The sequence below is a fragment of the Muntiacus reevesi genome, chromosome 16 (genome assembly GCF_963930625.1).
Source record: "Muntiacus reevesi chromosome 16, mMunRee1.1, whole genome shotgun sequence".
NCBI classification, from domain to species: Eukaryota; Metazoa; Chordata; class Mammalia; order Artiodactyla; family Cervidae; genus Muntiacus; species Muntiacus reevesi.
Genome location: NC_089264.1, coordinates 7,190,125 through 7,210,107, shown reverse-complemented (window position 1 = coordinate 7,210,107; position 19,983 = coordinate 7,190,125). Strand labels below are relative to the sequence as shown.

General features: G+C 37.6%; 1 protein-coding gene across 1 annotated transcript in view; it reads left to right on the top strand.

The window, feature by feature from the left end:
- The first annotated feature begins 24 nt into the window (after positions 1 to 24).
- Positions 25 to 19,983, top strand: part of METTL14 (methyltransferase 14, N6-adenosine-methyltransferase non-catalytic subunit) — a 38,714-nt gene continuing 18,755 nt past the window's right edge. Inside the window, exons 1-6 of the mRNA XM_065907442.1 lie at positions 25 to 224; positions 4,578 to 4,666; positions 5,318 to 5,405; positions 6,709 to 6,789; positions 7,117 to 7,204; positions 19,325 to 19,415. Coding sequence (XP_065763514.1) covers positions 159 to 224; positions 4,578 to 4,666; positions 5,318 to 5,405; positions 6,709 to 6,789; positions 7,117 to 7,204; positions 19,325 to 19,415 — 503 coding nt within the window. The 5' untranslated portion in view covers positions 25 to 158. The remainder of the gene's footprint in view (positions 225 to 4,577; positions 4,667 to 5,317; positions 5,406 to 6,708; positions 6,790 to 7,116; positions 7,205 to 19,324; positions 19,416 to 19,983) is intronic.

The following is a 19,983-nucleotide window of genomic DNA, read 5'->3' as shown; positions in this document are numbered from 1 at the left end:
CGGCCGCGCCGGAAATACCTACTGAGGAGAGGGTATTGGGTACCGGCCTCCTGAAGCGGCTGGAAAATTTTGTGTTCCACAGATTCCGAAGAGAAGTTGGGGCAAGGATTCACCCGCTAATTGCCAAGTTTCCGAGGTAGTGAAAAACAAGTCGGGACATGGACAGCCGCTTGCAGGAGATCCGGGAGCGGCAGAAGTTACGTCGACAGCTTCTCGCGCAGCAGGTCCGCGGCCCAGGGAGGGGTCGCGAATGCGCGTGCGCGGCGTTCCTCGTCCCTTTTCCCCGGCTTCTCCGTCTCCTCAGCTGCCACCCGGCAGCCCTTTCTGGTCTCGAGACTAAAATCCCAGGACCTACCTACCCTGTGTTCCCCGGATCGTTCTCCTTTCATATTTTGGTCCTTGTGGTGGTGCTAAACCGACCGCCACGCCTGGTCTTCAGCATCGTGTATGGATTGCCCGTCAGGTGTCTGGCATCCTCAGTGATGAGGATACAAAACTTTGGTGTTTTGTGTATAAACTTTCGCAGTTCACGCGAGGAAAGGGGACTCGTTAGCCCCTAAATTTCTGTTCACTTTTTAAATAGTCGTTTGTGTCTTGCTTTTCTCGTATCGGCACCTGATTCATGAGATTGTGGCTTCATTGTGAAATAGATTTACAGTGTTCTTTTTTTTTTTTTTTTTTTTCTGGGATAATATCTAAAGACCGCATTGGAAGTAGCTTGAGTGTAAATTTTAGGTTCTGCATCATGGGTGTTGCAGTCGACTGTGCTGTGTACGGTATCCTCGTCATTACCCACAGCTAAATGTTTGAATTTATCAGTCACAACAAATCTCTGAAAGAGGTAGCATTATCTTCACATAATGAAACACAAGCGCCAGTGGTTAACTGATTCCCTCCCCCGCCCCCGAGTCGTTAACTGCTAGGCCAATAAGTTGAACCCAGATTTGTCTCTCCAAAGCTTGTCTTCACTGCTGCTTGTGTGTAAGTTGACAGGTGCTGATTAGTAGAGTACACATGCAGAGCATGCAGATGCACACCTTTGCTTAAAGTCAGAGGTTGTGTTTTCCTTTCTATCCCTCGGGTCAGTAAAAGTGATGGGGGAAATGCTCATAAGCTTTAATGAGGAATCTTAATAGTTATTCGAAAATAGTTACTTTTTCTGTGATAAGTCTTGGTTTTAGTAAATGAAAATCAAAGATATAGCTTCTTTTATGCCATGATGAAAAGATTTATGGTATAGAGTTTAAAATGTCGATGTTTAGGGACTTCTTTGTTGGTCCAGTGGTTAGGACTCTGCGATTTCATGGCTGTGGCCTGGGTGCAATCCCTGACCTGGGAACTAAGATCCCTTAAGCCCCGTGGTGTAAGCCAAAAAAAAAAAAAGTGGGTATTTGGAATCAGATCTGTTTTTGTGCCTCTGACATTACGATTTTTTTGACAAACAGATATCTTTCTCAAGACTTCTTTATCCCAGTTGCTTTTATCATGTTATGTTTGAAAATGTCCAGTGGCTCTTTTTTACAACCAAGTAAGATTTTTACACTTTAAGTTTTGAAATCAGACCTATATTTGCCTCAAAATACGTATATAAACAGATATTTCTTGAATGTCTTACTATGTACCGGGAACTCTTGTAGATGTTGGTAATTCAGCTCTGAATAATAGGTTATCCTACCTTTAGAGAATTTACATAGTGTACAGCATTTAATAATGGCTGCCATTTATTACGGAGAAGGCAATGGCACCCCACTGCAGTACTCTTGCCTGGAAAATCCCATGGACGGAGGAGCCTGGTGGGCTGCAGTCCAAGGGGTCTCTAAAAATCGGACAGAACTGAGCGATTCCCTTTCACTTTTCACTTTCATGCATTGGAGAAAGAAATGGCAACCCACTCCAGTGTTCTTGCCTGGAGAATCCCAGGGATGGGGGAGCCTGGTGGGCTGCCGTCTGTGGAGTCGCACAGAGTCGGACATGACTGAAGCGACAGCAGCAGCAGCCATTTATTAAGTCCCTTGAAGATGTCAAAGGACTTGGCGAACTTTTACGTATGTTATGTTTTATCATACAAGTCAGATGCTATCTGGATCTTATAGATGAAAAAAATAAAGCTCAAAGAATTTACCGTACAGGCTGAAGGTGACAAAACTAAGTTTGCCAGCTTCAGTCTTCGGCCTTTCTGTAGTGTGCTCTTTCCAATACACCTGGCTCCCTGGTTGGTATAACTGGTTAGAAACCATTCCACCTGGGTGAGGATGGCCAATATCATCAATGGTAGATTTCCACTTTATCAGCAGCCTTTTTTTCACTTACTACATGAACAAGACAGACTGGTTGCTCTCCAGAAGGTTATTTGTGTAATATAATAGACTTTATAATTTTCAAGAAGTGTCCTTTCTTTCTGATTTCTGTCTGTCCTTTATGGCACAGCCCAGGTCAGAGCTTTGTAATGGAACTCGGTCTGGGACGCCCTGGTTTAGGCTTTCCTCGCTCTGTGCGTCCCTTGTCCTGAGTGTTGAGTCCACGACTGTACATCACTAACCCCTACGGACAGTTCCAGTTGGGTTAATCTTCTGCCCTAACTCTGTTTCTTACCCAAAGCTAGTTTTTAATAAGCTTTTGTTGATTCATGAACTTCAAACTAGAGCACAACTCAGTGTATGTAATTTGCTTGATTTGCCTTTGGCTGCTGGGTATATCAGATGCAGTGTATAGGCACACGCTATGATTGTGGCCATTGATGCTGCCACCAGTAGTTTACACCTGCTCTTTAACTTGTAGCTTTGTTTTTAAAAATTAATATACTTCCAAAGGATACCAAATTGTCATAATTACTCAAATAATATATTTAGTGCTACCACAGTGGAAATGGCAACCCACTCCAGTATTCTTGCTTGGAGAATTCCATGGGCAGAGTAGCCTTGTGGGCTACTTTCAAGGGGGAATGGCAAAGAATTGGACAAATGCACACACCCACACACACACCCACACTCACCCACCCACAATGGAACGTCTATTTACACACACACACACACACACACATACCCCACCCACCCACACACAATAGAAAGTCTATTTAATTACTCCAGTCATTCCACAATTAAAAAAACAATGTTGGAACACAAGACGATTATGTATGTAAGCACAATTTGATTTAAAGCGTTTGTCGTATAAAACATCATATTCTAATTTAGGCCTTGGCAAGAAATCTAATTGGTTTATTCACATATTTATTGAGCATCTATTATAAGTCAGATTTTATAATAGCTCCTGAACATATAGAACATATAGAACATCCTGAACATATAGAACAGGGCAGAGTTTTTCCTCAGTGAGCTAACAATTTAGCGGGGGGAGAAGTAGACAAAAGTAAACATAAAATTATTGAGGTGTACAAATATATAAAATAATATAAATTGTGAATAAACAACAAAATTAGTTTGCATTTTGATCTGAATGAGAAAATGAGGAGATAAGAGAAAAATGGAAGGAGACTACCTATTCTGTCTCTAGTGTTCATGGAAGAACACTCTGAGAAAGTGACTTGTGTTTATCTGAGAACTGAAGGGAGTGGAGTCAGTCGCTTTCATGGGAAGAAGGTTAAAAAGCATTTCCCCTACAGGAAGTAGATGTGTTTTCTGACGAAACAGAGTAGGGGTCAGGAAAATTTTATGGAAGAGTTAAAATATCAGAACAGTTAATAATATTGGAAGAGATATATCATTGGAGAAACCTTAGGGGAGTCATGGAATAGTCTAAAGAGGCAGTGGGAATTAATATAATTGTTTAATAAAGGCTGGGCTCTTGTATGCTTTCTCACCTGTTTTGAGCTTAAGGACTATTTAATGCAGACTTCCTCATGCTCTTCTTGTGCTTAAAAATACTAAGTGATTCCTCATGGCCTATAAATTGCTTTCTATACCTTTGGTTTGGTTTTTAACTTTTTCATGAATTGATGCCAGACTTATCTCAACTAGGGATTTGTTTACATTTGTATTTTGCAAAATTTCCCCAACTGCCAGCCATGATTTGCATAACTATTTTTCAGGTATTTGGAAAGTTTAGTATTGTGCCTGTAATCATTATATAAAGACTTGGCTTGAATAAAACCAAATAGGTATTTATTACAGTATGGGATAAATAAGGTGTAGCACATGAAGTATATGTACTATATAAAAGAAATAAGGTATGGTATATAGATGGATGAAAAGTGTTTAACATAATGCCTATAAACTATGAACACTGTTAACTGCTTTTTTTTTTGTTACTATTACTACTGCTAAATCATGCTTTATTATTTACTTTAAAAGAAGATTGGCTCAAGTTAATTGTTTTGATTTCAATATAACTTAAAGCATAAAATACTTTACAGCTGTCGAAATCATTCTTAAATAATGTGGTTTTGTTTCAAGTTACTTTCTCTTTTTCCTGCAAGGTAAATAGTCCATTTGCTTGCTACTGTAGTTAGGGATATTTCTTTTCTTTTTTTTTTTTTTTTTTAATATTCGATGTATTAAATGCTGCTATAAATGGCTAGAAAGGATGTTCAGCCCATTGTGTTCTAATTTTTGCCTTTTCAGTTGGGAGCTGAAAGTGCCGACAGCATTGGTGCTGTGTTAAATAGCAAAGATGAGCAGAGAGAAATTGCTGAAACAAGAGAAACTTGCAGGTCAGTAGAATAATTGCTTTTTATAAGTGATATCTTAATATTTGCAAAAGGATCATTGCTTTAATAAACAATAATCTTAGGCATCAAGTATGTTGTTATGATAAGCATCACCATACCAATTTGGAAAACATTGATTTTTATTGTCTATGAATTACAAAATGCTTATTTTTGAATATAAGTAAGTTCTCATTTATGAGCTAGTTAGAAAATGGAATATTAGACTGAGAATTAGCTTATGTACCATATATAATTTTATTTTAAAAATCCTTATTTTAAAAAAAGTACTTTACCGTAAAAGTGGTACTCATTTGATAGTTCATAAAGCATTTAGAATTTTTCAGTATTGTAGTTACCAGTTAGAACATCAGTTTCACTCAAGACAGATTAGAATGATATGTAATGTAGAAATTTCTCTTTGCCATACATACCTTATAAAAACTTATTTTCTCATTTGGTTGCTTTCTCAAAAATAAAGTACAAAGTTATTAATCAGGTTGTGATACTTTTAAAATTTATAAACTGAGTGAATGGATACTGTTTAGTTAGGAAAATTTTGCTTTGTTCTGTCTCTGTAAAACTGTTCTTTAATATTAATGGATACATGTATACATCTTATATATTTGTGAGTGATATTTCAGTTTTAATTTTCAGGGCTTCCTACGATACCGCTGCTCCAAACGCAAAACGTAAGTATCAGGATGAAGGAGAGACAGATGAAGACAAGATGGAAGAATATAAGGCAAGTAGAGAATGGGACAGTGTTTTGGTCAAGAAAAAAAATAAGTCCTTACAATCTGTAGAGTCTTATCTAGGAAAACAAATTTGACAAAAGTTGAATTTTGACAAAACACTGAATAATGTCAGTAGCATATATGTCACCATTTATATCAGTTTACTCATTTTAATAGAAGAGGTATGTGGATTAAATCAGGTGATGTATATAAAACACTAAGCGCCATGCCTAGTAAGCTCTAGACAACAACATTCTTAAATAAGAGCAAGGAGGTAGATATACCAGAAATGTTGGATAATTGCATCAATTTTCAGGAGGCTACACTACTATCTTTTATGAGTTATGTTATTCCATCTTAACAATATAGGGTAGTGCAGTTAAAATATTTTGAGAATTCATGGGCTAGATAGCAGTGTAGAAGCATTTCTAACAGAGGCCCAAGGTAAAAAACCCAACTTACGAACTTATAGTTGCATTATTTAGGTGAAAAAAAAGTAAAGGGCAAAAAACCTATCTCCACCTTTACAAATTAATTGTCATGCAGCTATATTTAACAGAAGAGAATAAATAGTTCCAGTAAATCTCTAAGTATAATTACCTAATTTCATAAAAACTATGTTGTGTGTTGGGCTTCCCTGGTGGCTTAGTGTAAAGAATGTGCCTGCCAGTGCAGGAGACATAAGAGATGTGGGTTCAATCCCTGGGTTTGAAAGATCCCCTGGAGGGGGAAGTGGCAACCCACTCCAGTATTCTTGCCTAGGAAATCCCGTGGACCAAGGGGCCTGGCAGGCTGCAGTCCGTGCGGTCGCAAAGAGTTGGACACAACTTAGTGAATCACCAATATTGCGTGTTGGTTGCATTTGATATATCCTGATGTATAACTTAAATATTTGTGACTATGTTAGATTAAAGCATATACAATTCCTAATATTTTAACATTTTTGACCTATAAAATAGCGATTTCTTTCGGTTTGCTCTAGTAGAAGTAAAATTGCCCCATTGGTGGGCCTATCTTTCATTATTTAAGCATCTAATAATTTCAAGTATTATATCTAAGGTAAATCTAGATAACTTAGTCAACAAAATTAGTAGTTATAGACAGTTATTGAGAGTGAAAAGGAAATTTTTATTATAAACATAGCTAGTTACAGGTAATGATGAGAAAGCAAAGACTTCAATGTATGAGTTTAATGGTAATTTGAAAAATTTATGTCTTAGGGAAATAAAATATTTATGAGTCTTACTACTTACAATATAATACATAAGATTCCTCTTAAACATAAAATATACTTAATCTTCCTTTTTTAAGGATGAATTAGAAATGCAACAGGAGGAAGAAAATTTGCCATATGAAGAAGAGATTTATAAAGATTCTAGTACTTTTCTTAAGGTAAATAATTTTCAAAGCTTTAACTTTTCATGTTTCAGCTCTGTGCCTGAAAAGATTTTAAATACTTATTTATGTTCAAGATTTTTTTTCAGTTATTGAGGGATCATTATTATCATAAAATATCATTTAAAATTATTCATGAAATGTTTTTCTGATGCTTGGCTATTAATGTTTGTAGATAACTGAATTGTAAACTATCATTTTAGTACTGATGTTTTTTATTTTTTAAATCAATCAGTTAGCTTATATTTTGCTTGGCCTCATAATAATAAAAAAAAAAACTCCGAGTTAATAGATCTATTAATTTAATTTTGACTTTTTCTTTAGGGAACACAGAGTTTAAATCCCCATAATGATTACTGCCAACATTTTGTAGACACTGGACATAGACCCCAGAATTTCATCAGGGATGTAGGTATGTCTGATTTGTTGGGAATATGCGATTGCTGGCTGTCGATGACATGCATGTAATTTATCCATTTTGTGGTTTATTTCTAACAAAATTACTTTTTCCTGGCTTGGCTTCCCCTTTCCATTCATAGTACTTTTTGTACACTCTCTTTTTCCATCAAGCAGTGTTGCTTTTTTCCTTCTTCCTTCCTTTCCTTCATTTTGTTTCTGTGATTATCCCTCATTTTTATTTTGCCTTTATTTATTCCTTCTTTGATGCTCTTCCTTTCTTTAGGTAAATCTGATTATTTGACCTATGTCATTTTCCTTTCCTCTAAGAATTTTTTTTTTAACATTTCTTGCAAGATAGGCCGGCTAGCAACAGATACCCTCAGTTTTTGTTTCTCTGAGAAAGTCTTTATTTCTCCTTTACTTTTGAAAGATTAATTTTGTAAAGTACAGAATTCTGGATTGGTGCTTTCTTTCTTTCAGTACTTTAAATATTTTACTTCACTGTCTTTTTGCTTGCTTTTTTCTGAGAAGTTGGATATAATTCTTAACTTTGTTCCACAGTAGTGTTTTTTTTTTTCCTGGTTTCTTTCAGGAATTTTATTTTCTATAACTTGAAAATGATATGTGTTGGTATAGTTGAGTTTTTCTTTTTTTTCATATATTTCCTGTTTGGTATTCTCTGAGCTTCCTATATCTGGGGTTTGATGCCTGACATTAATTTGTGAAATGTTTAGTCATTATTTTATTTGTTTATTTTTACTTCTTCAGATCTTGGTTGTGGCATGTGAGCTCACTGTTGGGGCTCAGTAGTTGTGGCACATGGACTTAGTTGCCCTGCCGCAGGTGGGGTCTTAGTTCCCCAGTCGGGGATTGAACTGTCATCCCCTGCATTGCAGGTGGATTCTTAATGGCTGGACCACCAGGGAAGTCCCCCCAGTTATTACTGATTCAGATATTTCTTCTCTTCCTATGGTTTTTTCTTCTGGTATTTCCATTACACCTTTTGTAGTTAATCTTATGTTCCTTGGATAGTCTTTTTTCACCCCCTCAATTTTTGTTCTCTTTACTTTTCAGTTTTTGAGGTTTCTGTTGAGATATCCTCAAGCTTAGATTCTTTCCTCAGCTTGTTCGGTCTATCAGTATGCTCGTCAGAGGCAGTATCCCTGCATTTTTAAAAGCAGCTTGATCATATGGCAGTTCTATTTCCAGTTTTTTAAGGAATCTCCACACTGTTCTCCATAGTGGCTGTACTAGTTTGCATTCCCACCAACAGTGTAAGAGGGTTCCTTTTCTCCACACCCTCTCAAGCATTTATTGCTTGTAGACTTTTGCATAGCAGCCATCCTGACTGGCATGTAATGGTACCTCATTGTGGTTTTGATTTGCATTTCTCTGATAATGAGTGATGTTGAGCATCTTTTCATGTGTTTGTTAGCCATTTGTATGTCTTCTTTGGAGAAATGTCTGTTTAGATCTTTGGCCCATTTTTTGATTGGGTCATTTATTTTTCTGGAGTTGAGCTTCAGGAGTTGCTTGTATATTTTTGAGATTAATCCTTTGTTGTTGCTTCGTTTGCTATTATTTTCTCCCAATCTGGGGGCTGTATTTTCACTTTGCTTACAGTTTCCTTTGTTGTGCAAAAGCTTTTAATTTTAATTAGGTCCCATTTGTTTATTTTTGCTTTTATTTCCAGTATTCGGGAGGTGGGTCATAGAGGATCCTGCAGTTATTTATGTCAGAGAGTGTTTTGCCTGTGTTCTTCTCTAGGAGTTTTATAGTTTCTGGTCTTACATTTAGATCTTTAATCCATTTTGAGTTTATTTTTGTGTATGGTGTTAGAAGGTATTCTAGTTTTATTCTTTTACAAGTGGTTGACCAGTTTTCCCAGCACCACTTGTTAAAGAGGTTGTTTTTTTTCCATTGTATATCCTTGCCTCCTTTGTCGAAGATAAGGTGTCTATAGGTGTGTGGATTTATCTCTGGGCTTTCTATTCTGTTCCATTGATCTATATTTCTGTCTTTGTGCCAGTACCATACTGTCTTGATGACTGTGGCTTTGTAGTAGAGCCTGAAGTCAGGCAGGTTGATTCCTCCAGTCCATTCTTCTTTCTCAAGATTGCTTTGGCTATTCGAGGTGCCATATGACCCAGCAATACCACTCCTGGGCATACACACCAAGGAAACTAGATCTGAAAGAGACACGTGCACCCCAATGTTCATCGCAGCACTGTTTATAATTGCCAGGACATGGAAGCAACCTAGATGTCCATCAGCAGACGAATGAATAAGGAAGCTGTGGTACATATACACCATGGAATATTACTCAGCCATTAAAAAGAATTCATTTGAATCAGTTCTGATGAGATGGATGAAACTGGAGCCCATTATACAGAGTGAAGTAAGCCAGAAAAATAAAGACCAGTACAGTATACTAATGCATATATATGGAATTTAAAAAGATGATAATGATAACCCAATATGCACAACAGAAAAGGAGACACAGATGTACAGAACAGACTTTGGGACTCTGTGGGAGAAGGTGAGGGTGGGATGTTCTGAGAGAACAGCATTGAAGCAAGTATAGTATCAAGGGTGAAACAGACCGCCAGCCCAGGTTGGATGCATGAGACGAGTGCTCGGGGCTGGTGCACTGGGAAGACCCAGAGGGATGGGATGGGGAGGGAGGCAGGAGGAGGGATCGGGATGGGGAACACATGTAAATCCATGGCTGATTCATGTCAATGTATGGCAGAAACCACTGCAATGTTGTGGAGTAATTAGCCTCCAACTAATAAAAATAAATGAAAAAAATATATATAATGAATCTAGTCCAAAAAAAATAAAAGCAGCTTGATTAATAAGATAATTCATGTACTATACATTTCACCCATTTAAAGAATATAATTTAATTTTTTAAAGTACAGGTTTGTGCAACCATCGCCACCATCTAATTTTAGACCTTTTTTTAAAATTGAGGTATATTTGACTTAAAATATTATATAAGTTTTAGGTGTACAAATAGTGGTTCACAATTTTTAAAGTTTACACTTCATTTATAGTTTATATAAAATACTGGCTATATTCTCTCTGCTGAACATTATGCTTGTAACTTATTTATTATATGTAAAGAAATTTGTATTTCTTAATCCCCTCCCCCATTTTGCTGTCCCTCTTCTATCCCCACTGATAACCACTAATTTGTTTTCTGCATCTTTTTGTTATATTCACTAGGTTGCTGTTTATTTTTTAGATTTCACATAAGTGATAATATATGATATTTGTCTTTCTGACTTATTTCACTAAGCATAATATCCTCCATGTTGTTGCAAATGGTGAAAAAAAAATCACTTTTTTATGGCTGAGTAGTACTCCATTGTATGTGTATAAGTACTACATCTTCTTTATCCTTTCATGTGTTGATGGGCACTTAGGTCACTTCCATATCTTGGCTATTGTAAACAGTGCTGCTATGAACATTGGGCGCATGTGTGTTTTTGAATTAGTGTTTTTGTTTTCTTCAGATATATACCTGGAGAAGGCAGTGGCACCCCACTCCAGCACTCTTGCCTGGAAAATCCCATGGACGGAGGAGCCTGGTGGGCTGCAGTCCATAGGGTCGCTAAGAGTTGGACACGACTGAGCAACTTCACTTCCACTTTTCACTTTCATGAGCTGGAGAAGGAAATGGCAACCCACTCTAGTGTCCTTGCCTGGAGAATCCCAGGGATGGGGGAGCCTGGTGGACTGCCGTCTATGGGGTCGCACAGGGTCGGACACGACTGAAGTGACTTAGCAGCAACAGATATATACCCTGGAGTGGAATTTCTGTATTCATATAGTTACTTCTGTTTTTAGTTTTTTGAGAAAACACTATGGTAGTTCCATACTGTTTTCCACAGTTGCTGCACCAGTTTACATTCCTACCAACAATATCACGCATCCTTAGAACATTTTTATCTCCCCTAAAGAAACTCAGAAGTTAATCATTAGCAGTCAGTTCCCATTCCTTCACACACAGCTGCCCCACCCCCACCAGCCTTAAGTGACCATTCATTGACTCCTTATCAGTTTGCCTCTTCTAGACTTTTCATACGATTGGACTCATACAATATGTGATTTTGTGACTGGGCTTTTCTCACTTAACATAATGTTTTCAGGGACCATTGATGTTAGCAGTGTGTAGTACTTTGTTTCTTTTTATTGCCAAATAATATTCCATTGTAGGTACATCCCACATTTTGTTTATCTATTAATTTGGATTGTTTCCACTTTCTGACTTGAAAACTCTCCTGCTGTGAATGTTCATTTAGAGTTTTTGTTTGGATGTATGCTCTCATTTCTCTTGGGTGTATGCCTGGGAGAGAATCACTGGGTCATGTGATAGTTCTACATTTAACTTTTTGAGGAACTGCAAACCTGTTTTTCAGAACAGCTGTACTGTATACATTTCTACTAACAATATGTGAGGGTTCCAACAATATTTCACGTATCATTGACACTTTCTAAATCTGTCTTTATAATTATAGCTATACTAGTGATTATGAAGTAGTATTTCATTGTGGTTTTGATCTGCATTTCCCTAGTGACTCACTATATTAAAAATCTTTTCCTATGCTTATTTTTCCATTTAAATACCTATTTTGGAGAAATGTCTGAAAGTTTTTTTTTGTATTTGACTTTTTATTATTTTATTGTAAGAGTTCTTTGTATATTCTCAGTGTAAGTCCTTTATCAGATGTGTGATTTGCAAATATTTTCTCCCATTCTGTGGGTTGTCTTTTCACTTTTTTGATGGCACCATTTGCCACACAAAAATTTTATTTTAATGTAATCCAATATACTTTGTCTTTTTTTGCTTGTAAGCAACATGTAGAAACTGGTTTTAATGTTTTTATGGTCACAATTTAGATGTAGTACAAAAAGTTACAATAATGGTGAGATAGGCCAGTTACAGAATGACAAAAATGCACACACTTAAAGAGGTACTTAAAATATCAGTAGTACATATATAAATACATAACACTTTTATGAGCTACCTAAAATAGTGATTCTCATAGAAGAAGAGAATACAGCAGTGGTTGTCAGAGGCTGGAGAGAGAAGAAAATGAGAAGTTGTTGTGCAGTTGGCATAAAGTTTCAGTTATGCAAGATAAATTAATTCTGTAGATCTTGTTGTTCAGTCGCTCAGTCATGTCTGACTCTGACTCCATGGACTGCAGCTTGCAAGGCTTCCCTGTCCTTCACTGTCTCCTGGAATTTGCTCAAATTTATGCCCATCGACTTGGTGATGCCATCCAACTATCTCAATCTCTGCTGCCCCTTTCTCCTCCTGCAGTCAGTCTTTCCCACCATCACTTTTCCAGTGAGTTGGCTCTTTGCATCAGGTGGCCAGAGTATTAAGAGCTTCAGCTTTAGCATCAGTCCTTCCAATGAATATTCAGGGTTAATTTCCTTTAGGATTGACTGGTTTGATCTCCTTGCTGTCCAAGGGATCGCAAGAGTCTTTTTCATCACCACATTTCAGAAGCATCAATTCTTCAGCGCTCAGGCTTTAATAGGGCAACTCTCATAGCCCTACATGCCTACTGGAAAAACCGTAACTTTGACTATATGGACCTTTGTCAGCAAAGTGATATCTCTGCCTTTTAATACATTGTCTAGGTTTGTAATAGTTTACAGCCTGGAAAATAAAGCCTATCACTGTTTCCATTTTTTCCCCCATCTATTTGCCATAAAGTGATGGGACCAGATGCCATTATCATAGTTTTTTGAATGTTGAGTTTTAAGTCAGCTTTTTCACTCTCCTCTTTCACCTTCTTCAAGAGACTCTTTAGTTCCTCTTTGCTTTCTGCCATTGGAGTGGTGTCATCTGCATATCTGAGGTTATTGATATTTTTCCTGGCAATCTTGATTTCAGCTTGTGATTCAACCAGCTCCTCATTTCCCATGATATACTCTGTATATAAGTTAAATAAGCAGGGTGACAATATACAGCCATGACATACTCTTTTTGCAATTTGGAACCAGTCTGTTGTGCCATGTCCTGTTCTAAATGTTGCTTCTTGACCTGCATACAGGTTTCTCAGGAGGCAGGTAAGGTGGTCTGGTAGTCCCATCTCTTGAAGAATTTTCCAGTTTCTTGTGATCCACACAGTCAAAAGCTTTAGTGTAGTCAGTGAAGCAGAAGTAGATGTTTTTCAGAAATTCCCTTGCTTTTTCTGTGATCCAGAGGATGTTGGCAATGTGATCTCTGGTTCCTCTGCCTTTTGTAAATAAATACAGCTTGTACATTATGAAATCTGGAAGTTCTCAATTCGTGTACTGCTGAAGCCTAGCTTGAAGGATTTTGAGCATTACCTTGCTAGTATGTGAAGTGAGTGTAATTGTGCGGTAGTTTGAGATTCTTTGGCATTACCCTTTGAGATTGGAATGAAAACTGACCTTTTCCAGTCCTGTGGCCACTCCTGAGTTTTCCAAATTTGCTGGCATATCATCTTTTAGAATGTGAAATAGCTCAGCTGGAATTCCATCACCTCTGCTAGCTTTGTTCATATTAATGCTTTGTAACACCCACTTGACTTCATAGTCCAGGAGGTCTGGCTCTAGGTGAGAGATCACACCGTCACGGTTACCCAGGTCATTAAGACCTTTTTTATAAAGTTCTTCAGTGTATTTTTACCACTTCTTTTTATATCTCTTCTGCTTCTGTTTCATACCGTTTCTGTTCTTTATTGTGCCCATCTTTGCATGAAATGTTCCCTTGGTAGCTCTTTGAAGAGATCTCTAGTCTTTCCCATTCTGTTGTTTTCCTCTATTTCTCCTCATGGATCACTGAGGAAGGCTTTCTTATCTCTGCTTGTTATTCTTTGGGACTCTGCATTCAGATGGGTATATCTTTCCTTTTCTCCTTTGCCTTTCACTTCTCTTCTTTTCTCAGCTATTTGTAAAGCCTCCTCAGACATCCATTTTGCCTTGTTTTATTTCCTAGGGATGATTTTGGTCACTACCTCCTATACAATGTTTTGAACTGCTTCCGTAGTTCTTCAAGCACACTCTTATCAGATCTAATCCCTTGAATCTATTTGTCACTTCTGCTGTATAATCATAATGGATTTGATTTGGGTCATGACTAAAAGGCCTAGTGGTTTTCCCTACTTTCTTCAGTTTAAGTCTGAATTTTGCAATAAGGAGTTCATGATCTGAGCCACAGTCAGCTCCTGGTCTTGTTTTTGCTCACTCTATAGAGCTTCTCCATCTTTGGCTGTAAAGAGCTGCTCCATCTTCTCCATCTGATGATGTCCATGTGTAGAGCTGTCTCTTGTGTTGTTGGAAGAGGGTGTTTGTTATGATCAGTATGTTCTCTTGGCAAAAGTCTGTTAGCCTTTGCCCTGCTTCATTCTGCACTCCAAGGCCAGACTTGTCTGTTAACTCTTGACTTCCTACTTTGCATTCCAGGCCCCTGTGATGAAAAGATTCAATAGGTCTGCTGTATAGCAAATTGTCTATATTCAGCCATACTGCTGACCATAGTCAGTGATACTTCAAAAAATTTAAGAGGGCATATTTTATCTTACTTAAAGATACTTGTTGAGTCGCCAAGTTGTGTCTGATTCTCTGTGACCCCATGGACTGCATCACGCCAGGCTTTGCTATCCCTCACCCTCTTCCAGAGTTTGCCCAAGTCATGTCCATTGAATTAGTGATGCCATCCAACCATCATCCTCTTGCCCTCTTCTCCTGCTTTCAATCTTTCCCAGCATCAGGGTCTTTTCTAATGAGTCAGCTCTTTGCATCAGGTGGCCTAAGGATTGGAACTATAGCTTTAGCATCAGTCCTTCCAAAGAGTGTTCATGGTTGATTTCCTTTAAGATTTGATTTAGTTTGATCTCCTTGCTTTCCAAGGGACTTTCAAGAGTCTTCTCCAGCACCAGTTCAACAGCATCACTTCTTTGGTGTTCAGCCTTCTTTATGGTACAGTTTTCACATCCGTACATGACTACTGGAAAGATCGTAGCTTTGTCTATACGGACCTTTGTTGGCCAAGTGATGTCTTTGCTTTTTAACACACTGTCTAGGTTTGCTGTAACTTTCCTGCCAAGAAGCCGTCATCTTCTTTCCCTGCCAAGAAGCAGTTGTCTTCTAATTTTATGGCTGTAGTCACCATCCGTGGTCATTTTAAAGCCCAAGAAGAGAAACTTTGTCATTGCTTTTCCCTTTCCCCCTTCTCTTTGCCCTAAAGTGATGGGAATGGATGTCATGAGCTTGGTTTTTTAATATTAAGTTTTAAGCCACCTTTTTCACTCTCCTCTTTCACCCTCATCAAGAGGCTCTTTTGTTCCTCTTCATGCTCTACCATTAGAATGGTATCATCTGAATATCTGAAGTTGTTGATATTTCTCCTGGCAATCTTGATTCCAACTTGTAACTCATCCAGCCTAGTATTTCCAATGATGTACTTTGTATATAAGTTAAATAAACAGGGTTGACAATACCAGCCTTGTCCTACTCCTTTCTCAATCCTGAACCAGTCAGTTGTTCCTGTAGGGCTCTCACTGTTGCTTCTTGACCTGCATACAGGTTTCTCAGGAGATAGGTAATATGGTCTGATAGTCTCATCTCTTTAATCTTCCACAGTTTGTTATGATCCACACAGTTAAAGGCTTTAGCATAGTCAGTGAAACAGAGGTAGATGTTTTTCTGGAATTCCCTTGCTTGCTCTGTGATTCAGTGAAGGTTGGCAATGTGATCTCTGTTTCCTCTGCATTTTCTGAATGCAGCTTGTATGTTGAACTTCTGGAAGTTCTTGGTTCACGTAATGCTGAAGCCTGCCTTGGAGGATTTTGAACATAACCTTACTAGCATGGGAGATGAGTGCAGTTGTCTGTTGGTTTGAACGTTCTTTAGTACTGACCTTCTTGGGAGTTACGATGGGGATTGATCTTTTCCAGTCCTGTGATCACTGCTGGATTCTCCAAATTTGCTGACTTATTGAGTGCAGCGCTTTAATAACATCATCTTTTAGAATTTTAAATAGCTCTGCTGGAATTTCATCACCTCCACTAGCTTTATTGGTAGCAGTGCTTCCTAACACCCACTTGACTTCACACTCCAGGATGTCCGACTCTGAATGAGAGACTATACCATGGTGGTTATCCAGGTCATTAAGATCTTTTTTATACAGTTCTGTGTATTTTTTCCATCTTTTCTTGATCTCTTCTGCTTCAATTAGGTCTTTACTGTTTCTGTCCTTTATTGTGCCCATCTTTGGATGAAATGTTCCTTTGGTATTTCCAATTTTCTTGAAGAGATCTCTAGCCTTAGGCTTTCTGTTGTTTTCCTCTATTTCTTTGTACTGTTCATTGAAGAAGACCTTCTGGTCTTGCTGTTTTCTGGAACTCTGCATTTAGTTGGGTGAACCTTTCCATTTCACCCATTCTCTTTGCTCCTCTCTTTTCCCCAACTGTTTGTGAAGCCTCCTCAGGCAGCCACGTGCCTTCTTGCATTTTCTTTGTTGGGATGGTGCTGTTTGCTGCCTCCTGTACAGTGTTGCAGACCTCAGTCCATAGTTCTCCAGGCATTCTGCTCACTGGATCTAAGCATTTGAGTGTTTGTCACCTCCGCTGATATTCGTAGGGAATTTGATTTGAGTCTTACCTGACTGGCCTAGTAGTTATCCCCTCTTTCTTTCTTTTAGGCTTGAATTTTGCTATGAGGAGCTGATGATCTGAGCTATAGTCAGCTCCAGGTCTTGTTTTTGTTGACTCTGTACAGTTTCTCCATCTTCAGCTATGAAAAATGTAATCGATCTGATTTCAGTAGTGACCATTTGGTGATATCCATGTGTAAAGTCATCTCTTGTGTTGTTATAAAAAGGTGTTTGCTCTGACAAGTGTATTTTCTTGGCAAAATTCTGTCAACCATTACCCTGCTTCATTTTGTACTCCAAGGCCAAACTTGCCTGTTATTCCAAGTATCTCTTGAGTTCCTACTTTGCATTCCAGTCCCTTATGATGAATCAGTTCAGTTCAGTCACTCAGTCATGTCTGACTGTTTGCGACCCCATGGACTGCAGCACGCCAAGCTCCCCTGTCCTTTGCCAACTCCCCGAGCTTGCTCAAACTTTTGTCCATTTACTCAGTGATGCCATCCAACCATCTTATCCCCTGTCGTCCCCTTCTCCTCCCACCTTCAATCTTTCCAGCATCAGGGGCTTTTCAAATGAGTCAGTTCTTCACAACAGGTGGCCAAAGGATTGAAGTTTCAGCTTCAGCATCAGTCCTCCCAATGAATATTCAGGACTGATTTCCTTTAGGATTGATTGGTTTGACCTCCTTGCAGTCCAGGGGACTCTCAAGAGTCTTCTCCAACACCACAGTTCAGAAGCATCAATTCTTTGGCACTCGGCTTTCTTTGTGATAAATAGGACATCTTTTTTTTGGTGTTCTAGAAGACTTCTAGGTCTTCATAGAACTGATTAGCTTCTTCAGCATTGGTGGTTGGGGCATAGACTGGATTACTGTGATGTAGAATAGTTTGCCTTGAAAACAAACTGAAATCATTTTGTTGTTTTTAAGGTTGCACCCAAGTACTGCATTTCAGACTCTTTTGTTGATTATAAAGATTACTCCATTTCTTCTAAGGGATTCTTTTTTTTTTAATTTATTTTTTTTAATTGAAGGATAATTGCTTTATAGAATTTTGTTGTTTTCTCTCAAACCTCAATGTATAAATCAGCCATAGGTATGCACATGTCACCTCCCTTTTGAGTGTCCTTCCCATCTCCCTCCCAATCACATCCCTCTAGGTTAATACAGAGCCCCTGTTTGAGTTTCCTGAGCCATACAGCAAATTCCCCTTGACTATCTGTTTTATGTATGGTAATGTAAGTTTCCATGTTACTCTCTCCATACATCTAACCCTCTCCTCCCCTCCCACCATGTCCATAAGACTTCTCTGTCTGTCTCTCCATTGCTACCCTGTAAGTAAATTCTTCAGTACCATTTTTCCAGATTCTGTGTTAGAATACAATATTTATCTTTCCCTTTCTGACTCACTTCACTCTGTATAACAGGGTCTACATTCATCCATCTCATCAGAACGACTCAAATGCATTCCTTTTAATGGCTGAGTAATATTCCATTGTGCATATGTAGGTTTGTGAAAATGTACTTTTGGTTTTTAACTTAAAATGATTATGATTCTTGTAAGGCAGAAGGATAAAGTAAAATAAAAGCGTTTAGGAATCTTTGATAGTCAAGGCCCTACTTACCCTTACAGTTGTTTAAACAGGCATTATGCTGTTTTACCTACAATCTCTTCTGAAGTTCAAAGATTTAAATATTTTTGAGGACATGGAAACAATGAGGAAACAAAAGGCTCCTGCTTTTAACCTTTCTGGGACTTGGAGGTGTTTTTGAAGATCCTAAGCTTGAAAATATATATGAGGATTTGGTTTATAATATGTGGAGATGTGAGATCTTTTAAACTATAAATACTGATATAGGATATGTTCTTACAGAAAATGACTTGTCTTGGAGTTGGTAGTGCAATTTAGATAAGTAATCAGAGTGAGTGAGGTGAAAGCTAATCGACTAATAGGGACTCATTATCTCCCTGCCTAGATTTGTTCTGGGATTGTGTCCATAATTTAAGCCATTTAAGATTGTCAGTAGTAAGGATAACAAATCTTCGTTTTCTCTGCTTTGGATAACTGTCAAACTAAGGGAAAACTGAACAGTCACTAGATCTCTGGGAGAGTTGTTGTTTTTTAGTTAAAAAAAAAAAAAAAAAAAAGCATGAATAAAAAAAAATTTCTTTTCCTGAGAACAGAATGTCTAAACTTGATACTTTAAGCAGATGATGTAATGAGTTTGGAAAATTAAATGGTTAATTGACTTAAACCATCTGGCCTTTAAAACCCCTGGGTGTTTGCCTACATGTGAAATTAGGGTCATTAGGTATAAAATGTGTATATGAAGTATTTAAAAATACTCAGAACTAACTTTTTTACAAAGGATGTGAGAATGATAAGTTGGTTGTGTCTTGTTTTGTTTTCCTGAGCAGGCTCATCACCTTTGAATTCACTGATACTCAGTTGTATTGAAATTTGGAATTTACTATTTTCCCTCCCCAGGTTTGGCCGACAGATTTGAAGAATACCCTAAACTGCGGGAGCTCATCAGACTGAAGGATGAGTTAATAGCTAAATCCAACACTCCTCCTATGTAAGTGGAGTTTTTGTTTCCAACTCAGACTAATATTTTACATTTTGTAATGTAACCTTTCTGAAGTTTGAAAAAAATTCAGCACCTTTGAAAGGTTAACACACTCTTTCTTCTTTAATAGTGAAATGTATTAGTTTGAAACTCTGGTACTGAGTACACAGTAGGTTGTCATTTTACTTGTTTTCAGTTTACTAGATAATTTAGAGTGTCTTTAAGTATTTTTTCTTAGAAAATCTTATTTGTTGTATTCTTAACTATCTTTAAATGTTTTTAAATATATTTCCTTCGCAAAAATTACTTACTGAAGAAAGTTAGAAAACTTCAGAGAAAATAAGAAAATGAAAGTTAAATTATAACTTGGCATCTAGGGATACTATTCTTAACATTTTGGAATACAAAAATTCATTTTAACCTTTGCTAACAGAATAAGGTTTCCTTCAAAATATGTGTATAATCCTTAAAATTGGAGACTCTTTAGCTTACTTTGAACATTTTGTACATTTAACATTTTGCTAAAATGTATACTATTATTAGAAAAACCACAGAGATGACTGAGTTTGTGAAAAAA